We start from the raw sequence: 7801 nt of genomic DNA, 5'->3' as shown, positions 1-7801 counted from the left end.
GCAATATTATGAGCATCTTTGTCACTAAATAAAGAACTCTGCGCCGCAAACAAGTGGCATGGACAGTCTGCGCGACCCCTTTTTCAGTTGGCCCACAAATTGACCACATCGCCTTCGAATAGACCTAATACTCTTATTACATGCCTTAATCTTTAAATCCGTCCTGAAATAATGTCTCTTTCGACGGCTTAATTTACTGGACCCTGACTAGTAGGTCGTCGTTTAGTCTAGTTTTTATTTTTCTCTTTACATTATCTTTTTTTTCTGACAAAGAAGTTTGAATGTTTTTCCTCACTAAAACAACTTAATACTCGGTATAAGTCTTGTCCAACGAATTATCAGCGTGATAGGTGGAAATTTATAGAAATATGAAAAATAAATGCATCATGTTTAGTGTGTCCACTCGTTTGTCTAGTCACTATACGGAAACAGCCAGTCTATAAATGAACGAAAATGCCTTTCTTTGTGTTTTGAACCAGCTCGCAATTGCTTTGTACAGTTTAATTGGATGCTTAAAGATCCCCAGGGATGTTAGTTCGAGCAATTGACTGATCAACATCAAAACACTTGATGCGCGTTTCATGGTATGGATGCTCTCGCGTGACCTCGTTGTTAACACAAGAACTGCATGATGATGAACCTGCTCGCGCGCACTGGAGACAAAGCTGCATTCATAACCAATCCCTGCCTCGCTCTGAGCCTGAACAGTAACAAAGTGTTTGATGCCAATTCCGATTAAATGACGACAATGAGAAACTGATGTACCCTTTCTTCACACCCTCACCGAGTCCATTCACGTCCGCGACTGAATTTATGACCTTCCAACAATGTCCCTGCTTCACACATAGAGTCAAGAGGATGAACTGAATCAGCCATCTGATTAATTTATAAACACAAATCATTAAACAAAAATGAGTTCTTATAAAATATTTTATAAATTACATGACATTTACACACAGTTTCTTGATATAAACTACCTCAGGAGCACAGTATCGCGCCTCATTTATTTTTGATTAGTAAATAAAAGTAAAAAGACTGACTGTAAAGTTTACACCAGCTTCCAAAAAAGTAAACCACATAACATTTACGTACATGACCACAGAGAAATAAATGTAGCACACAACAAAACCATGGTAAACGGATAAATAAAGCTGATGGATAATAAAACAATAAATAGATAAATAGATACTAAACTACGATTGCCAATGCAAACATAAGAAATCACAATTTATTCTCATACACACACAGAACATTGCATAAAGTTATTGACACCATTAAATCATATTGTGCAAAATTATGGCTGCTTCCAGATCTCACAGTTCCAGAGGAAATACTCATCGCGCTACAATTTCAAGTGTCTGCTGCCATGGGCTTATAGTTCTTCAATGACTCCATTCCATAGTGCATAATGTAGATCATAAAAATGTCCCCATGTTTGTTGGCATTTCCACAGTCCTAATTCAGAGGGAGAAGGGAAATGTATAAGTATGAGCCACTATTTTAAAAGTTATGCTAGGTGAAAATGACAGGTAATATTGGATAACTAAGGAAATACTTGTGATGCAGAATTAGTATATCTATTTCTCATTACCTCAAATGACACGCACATACAGATACTAAATGGAAAGATACATCATTGTTTTTGTTTTGTTTGCTGTGCAGTCTAGCTGAAATAGCCAAAGCAATCCAATCAGTTAGCCGATGGATGCGCAGCACAAATGTTTACGGTTATCAGAGATGCTTTACTAGTGAGTATGTGTAATGACATTACTTGAATGAAGGCTGTGGGGTGACATATTATGTAATCGTAGATGATTGGATTTCTTTTATGTTCATATGGGGGGAAAACTGTAACCAAACAATAGTTTGCAGACTACGTACGCTTAAGCATGCATCGAATGAGGGCTATCAGTTATATAAAAAAATAAATGTTAATGTGTGTGCATATTCACTCATGCTCACCTGCCTCACCTCTTCATCACAGGTCTGAATGCAGTGGTCTTAGTATTCTGGATTGTTGGACACGTGTCATTGAGCTCACTGGATTCTATCTCTGTCTTTCCTGCACTGGGGAAGCCTGTAGTACACACACACACACACACACACACACACACACACACACACACACACACACACACACACACACACACACACACATACACACACACACACACACACACACACACACACACACACACACACACACACACACACACACACACACACACAAGATCACAACATGGCTGTTAATACACAGACTTGTACTCAGGCATATACACAAATGTTTTATTTGTTTTCTTTTGCATATGTAATTTAGTTTTTTTTTTTAAATAAGGTATTTTAAATATTTACAAACTCAATTTTTAGAATTACGAACAACCTTTTTTGTTATTTAGTTAATTTGCTCTATAGTGAACTGTAAGAGCTGTACCTTCCATTGAGGAGTACTGGCAGGATTCTGTCAGTCCAGGATAGGGCGACGAGTGAAGTTGAAGGGTCTTGTAGCTCCCGCTACTGTATGCCTTGTTTATCCCCTGCAGTCCTTCTTGGTAAAGGCTGTCTGTATTGCTGAGGTTTGTAGGGTCCTGAAGGCCCTTGAGCTCCCCACACAGCACTCCTCCGACTGTGGGCAGCCTGACTCCCTGCATCTGACAGTCCACGGGCCCTGTCCGTACATCCCCACCGCTCTGCGTGCCTAAAACAACCCCTGCGACGGCCGTACGGGCCAGCGACCAGATCCGAGGCTTTTCCGACGACTCAAAGTGAGAGAGTGTCACAGTGTTTATGGAGGTGGACTGAGGTGAGGGCTGTTGCTGCTGTTGTTTGGATCCCAAAGGATCCAGGTAGTCGGGGTTCAGAGTCCCCAAACCCTTTAGACCACAGGGAAAAGATGGGAAGTTCGAATGGAGAGGGAGGTCGGGGTTACAGTCTCTCTTTGGAGGGGAGGCAGTCGGGAGGTCATCCTGACCTGATTTCTCACAGTCACTGTCCAGCTTGTCACAGTCCTCGTCCTCTATGTCGTCCAGGTCACTGAACTGCAGGTCCCGCTCATCCTTACTGTCTTTGGAATCTATGCAAGGGATTTACAAACAAACACAGTTTAATACTTTTTATTTACAGATTGCTCATTTAATTTATTCACTGATACGAGTTATGAGGTACCTTTGGTAATACTGTCTGGGTCACTCTTATTAAGGTCTTCCTTCCTGTCATCGCCCGCTTTGTTTTTGGGGGACCAGGTCATTTTGTTTTCTTTTTTTAGTCTCCTTCTAGCATTGGCAAACCAGGTAGACACTTGCGTGAGAGTCATTTTGGTAATAATGGCCAGCATGATCTTCTCACCCTTTGTTGGATATGGGTTCTTCCGGTGTTCATAAAGCCATGTTTTTAGAGTGCTCGTTGTTTCACGCGTTGCATTCTTTCTCCGTGTTGACCCATTAAAATCAACTGTCCCGTACCTGGATCAAGTTTTTTTTTTAAAACAGCATCTTTAGAATTTTTGATTTGTTTATATGTTACATTAGAGGTGGGACAGACGTAAATCTCACCTGTCGTACTGGTACTGGCCAAGCGAGTGGTCATATGGATAGTAGGCGGCAGGTTGGGTTATAGTGCCATGAAGACTGCCTGACCCCTCTTTGATTTCATATTGTGGGTTCTAGAGATTAAAAGAAAAACTTTCGACTTTAATATGTTGCTAATATTGTACTTGACGAAAGACACTTATTATTTAGAATGAAATGAAAACAGCACTTTTATCTTCTTATGGTTCCTAAAATATAACTTAGTCTATACATAATAAGCTACACACACTTAAAAAAAAAAAAGAGTAGGCCCTATTACATCAAGCAAACGACATGCGGTGTCGCTTCATTCATCTGTTTATTTCTTCTGATTATTCAGAGTTATTTCAGCAGACAGTAGGCAGCTTGATTCTCTTACCAAGCCAAAATAATCAATAACAAGCCGTGACTTGAATGAGTCAATCGATTGAACGGAGGACCCGCGCTATATCTGATGAGAGTGTTCCACATACCAGGCTGGAGTAGATGGCAGAGGGGTCTGCGCTGTATGGAAAGTAGTTGGCGTAGTTCTGCCCGGCTGCCGCCGCCGCCGCGGCGTAGGGAGAGCCGTACATCCCGAGCGCGGCGTTGAGCTCTGTCCGCGTGCTCGCCAGCAGCCGGTTCTCATAGGAGGGACAGCAGAAGGAGGCTGCGGTCTGAGACGCGCTCGATCCTTCCGTCACCGACCTGGAAATCGAATCGCAGCAAGTCGTACTAGGGTTTGCCGACACGAAGAACTGCATGAAGAAAATTATGGATAGACATGTCATTTTATATTTGCGTTACAAAGCATGCGCACAGTCTTATTAAAACAAAAGCAAGGTAAGATTACGCTTAGAAGCTTTGTGTAGAACTGAACTCTTCCTTTTGTAGCCGTTTTAATTTTACTCTCGGTCATGGGTTGTAACATTCATACAAATATGAAGTGTAAAGCTACTTTCATTTTTTATTGTGATTATTTTTATTATTAGTAGTAGTAGCAGCTAGTATTAAATATCCATAAACATACACTTTAAAAATAACTAGCTGAACCTTGTTTCTTGTGAGCTGTTTTACTTCAGCAGTGTTTTGTCAAAGCTGAAAGTAAAACTTTCTGTTAAGTTTTGCGCCTTGGAAAGAAAGTTAACCACCAGCAAGCGCGGATTGTTTTGACAACACAGCCGCCGTTTTACATTAAATTAAAACTATAATTGGTTGTAAGTCATGATGTCGAAATTATCTATCCTTTATCTGTAGCTAAATGTGTAATTAGTTTATACACACAGACTGTAAAGGCTACCGGCAAAGGGAGGAGTCTCGCTTTCACTCTGAACAATTACACCGTAAAGGTAATTTACACGTTTACAACAACACGTGAGGTCATTTATAATTCAAATAACCCATTACTATAAATATTGACAAACCCCACGATATCGCCTAACTTTAGTTTAGGACTTAGTGACAGAACAATCTGCTGCTGCTGCTGCCTAATGTTAGTTACCGAGTAGGCTACTGAGATTGACAGAATTTGGAAAGAAGAATAAAAAAAACACCCTATGCATGCGCGCTCATTAAGAATCTACATGAGAAAAGATCTAATTTTCATGCTTACCTGAGAAGTTGCATTGTAAGGATATCCAAACTGAGAGAAAGACATAGCGGCTTCTTTTGTTACCATAAGCAATATTCTTCTCCTGCTGATCGATTGAAACCAAATCTACTTCAAATCCACCGTCTTACACACATTTCCACACTCGGCCTTTCGCTCAATAATAGATGACTGCACTTAACTGGGAAGCACTGAGGATGTTTACGCCAGCCCTAGTTTTATATGTATAAGATAATCCCCTTAAGGAAATGAAAAATTAGAATTAAGCTTCATCAAGTACAAAAATATTGTTGTTAAACAGCTGTAGAAAGCTTAAAGGATAACGTAAGACTTGCAAGATATGAACTTGTGGTTGTGCTATTATTTGTGCCTCTATAGTTCTTTAGAATTCATCCATGCACGGGTATCAGTGTGACGTCATTCTAATCCCGGGACGGCGAGGATAGAATGATGTCTTTGCCAATCACGTCATGCTTCGCGCTTTTCTTGAGGTGTGTTTTGCACACCCCTGTCCCTTCTGTTTTTTCCTCTTTTCTTTTGAAACATTAGTGTATTTTTAGACTTAGAGCGCAAAAAGTATCACTTGGCTTGCTAAAATGAATATGAACAAATATGTATTTATTGTTATTTTTTGATACTGATAAAATATAATTTTTGTAAAATGAATTCTAGGCTTACACGCAATCAACTTCACGATTATTTTGGATATTCATATGAAAATGAGGTTGTAATGCCACATGACTTTTTATAACCTGTCAAATAGCTGTGCTCTCCTTAATTCCGTCCTTGTCAATATGTTAGTCATGCAAAATATTTTCAAGGTTTTTAAAGATGATATCTTTACAGTCATCATCAGATTTAATAATTACTAAACTTTATTAATCTATATAAAATATATAATAATGCATTTAAATGTGATCTATCGAATGATGTTATTACTTTTCAGACACTACCCTGATGATGAGCAAATGAACTGAAGAGGGATCTGCAGGACCCTTGCTCGCATCTGTCTGACCGATCAGAGGTCCGACCTGATGTTAATTGCGCTGATGTTTCCATCTCTCTCTATTAGAGAGAGGGCCAGTCCCGGCAGACGTGAAGAGAACCTCTGGCAGGTCAACAGAAAGCTGATTGATGCGTATCTCGGGACCTACGCGACCATTACGAGAAATGCGTAATTGCATCAATTAACAAATGGATATGGCCTTGTTTAACCAGCGAGTTACACCATGAAAATATGCCTTTGAGGTGAAATTAGACGATCAGAATGAGAGAGAGAGAGAGAGAGAGAGAGAGAGAGAGAGAGAGAGAGAGAGAGAGAGAGAGAGAGAGAGAGAGAGAGAAATTAGCTGAATCTCTCAAGTCTAATTATACGGCAGTAGTGGGAGGCGACGGGAACAGCATTCTAATTGAAGGATGCGTACTTGAAAGGGATGGTAGAAATAACGCTCCCTCACGCGGAATAAGTCTGGATAAAGCTTAATACATGCAGTTTTATTAAATGTTTTAGACAATATAATTAGAAGACCCCATCTCTCTCTCTCTCTCTCTCTCTCTCTCTCTCTCTCTCTCTCTCTCTCTCTCTCTCTCTCTCTCTCTCTCTCTCACGTTTATGTTGTGGTGAGAACATGATTTAGGCCTATATTTTTATTCTCTATTTTTGTTAATGACCCTTAAACCAGTTATTTTTTTATTTTTTGCATTTTAGATTGACATTAAAATATCACTTAGCCTGTTTATTAAAGCAGTTTTAGTCTACTAATGAAGACAAAAATATTTCAACCCAGCCAGTGGTTACATGTGGTCTTGGCAAAACAGCCCGTCCTTATCCTACGACTGAATTAGCCAATATCATCACCCTGTGAAATAATAATTTAATTAACTGTGGGATATCTGAAATAAAAGAACTGCGTCATCGTCATTCCTCACGCGCAGCAATAAAGCACCCACGCGGTCGTTTCCAAGCGCGTGGCAATCAGCGACGATCTCCTCCTCTCTTATATTATTATTTTTATCATTTTCAGGGATAATATAAGATGGATAGTTCAATGACCCAGCTTAAAAAGGACGAGAGCCATGTCCACGATGATCCGTTTGCGATTACAAGCTCACTCTTCGAGAGGCGCCAGAGAGCTGCGAGTCAGTGGACGGCCGTGATGAAGCTGGGTAAGCTGTAATGACGAGAGCCTACAGGCCCATCAAGTGCCACGTTCAGTTCAACTCACCGCAGTCTCGACATATTCTGTATCGGGCATTTGGAAAACAGAGAATTGTATATAAAAATTTAAACATTTTGGCAGTTAAGATTTATATTCTAATGAAGAAAATGAAAGTCAACTTTAAGGGACTGTTAATTTTTTCCCCATACATTTCATTTCCAGAGAGAATCTTTTTCTTCTGCGGAACTTTAAAAAAAGAAAGGCATAGCCAAACAGTTTGGTGAACATTGGCTTCCATTGTATGGACAAACATTTCTCAATAGCCTGTCTTTTGTTATGTTCCACAGAAGATATGGAAGTTGGAATGCCATGAGGGAAAATGATGACCTTAAACTTTTTGGTTAAGCTACCCCTTTAACCTTTATTTCTGTAGGATACTTTGCAGCTTTGTGATAACAGACATGTCTTACTTCATAGGAACTGAAAGACAG

At 39.9% G+C, this 7801-nt stretch overlaps 1 protein-coding gene across 4 annotated transcripts; it reads right to left on the bottom strand.

Moving 5' to 3' along the window:
- Positions 1-982: 982 nt before the first annotated feature.
- Positions 983-5545, bottom strand: irx6a (iroquois homeobox 6a). 4 transcript variants are annotated; one of them, XM_067440242.1, is made up of 7 exons: positions 5155-5545; positions 4037-4250; positions 3549-3658; positions 3163-3458; positions 2432-3070; positions 1972-2077; positions 983-1455 (listed from the first exon to the last, which is right to left on the bottom strand). In XM_067440242.1, the coding sequence occupies exons 1-7, from the start codon at positions 5166-5168 to the stop codon at positions 1416-1418; spliced, it is 1419 nt and encodes a 472-aa protein (XP_067296343.1). In that variant the 5' UTR covers positions 5169-5545; the 3' UTR covers positions 983-1415. The 4 variants fall into 4 exon arrangements, with proteins under 4 accessions (XP_067296343.1, XP_067296326.1, XP_067296335.1 ...); XM_067440225.1 differs by having other exon boundaries at positions 4037-4300; positions 5155-5541; XM_067440234.1 differs by having other exon boundaries at positions 1963-2077; positions 4037-4300; positions 5155-5535.
- Positions 5546-7801: the final 2256 nt, after the last annotated feature.

This window comes from Pseudorasbora parva, chromosome 1 (assembly GCF_024679245.1).
Source record: "Pseudorasbora parva isolate DD20220531a chromosome 1, ASM2467924v1, whole genome shotgun sequence".
Classification (NCBI taxonomy): Eukaryota; Metazoa; Chordata; class Actinopteri; order Cypriniformes; family Gobionidae; genus Pseudorasbora; species Pseudorasbora parva.
Note: the sequence above shows the minus strand (reverse complement) of the source record. Positions and strands in the feature narration are given on the sequence as shown.

What these genes read in the sequence shown, in the direction of transcription:
- irx6a (XM_067440225.1), bottom strand. Translation starts at nt 5,220, where the DNA reads ATGGTAACAAAAGAAGCCGCTATGTCTTTCTCTCAGTTTGGATATCCT. An exon ending in CCCAGACAGTATTACCAAAG is followed by an intron (nt 3,071 to 3,162) that starts GTACCTCATAAC and finishes TCCCTTGCATAG; the next exon opens with ATTCCAAAGACAGTAAGGAT. An exon ending in CCAGTACTCCTCAATGGAAG is followed by an intron (nt 2,078 to 2,431) that starts GTACAGCTCTTA and finishes TGTGTACTACAG; the next exon opens with GCTTCCCCAGTGCAGGAAAG.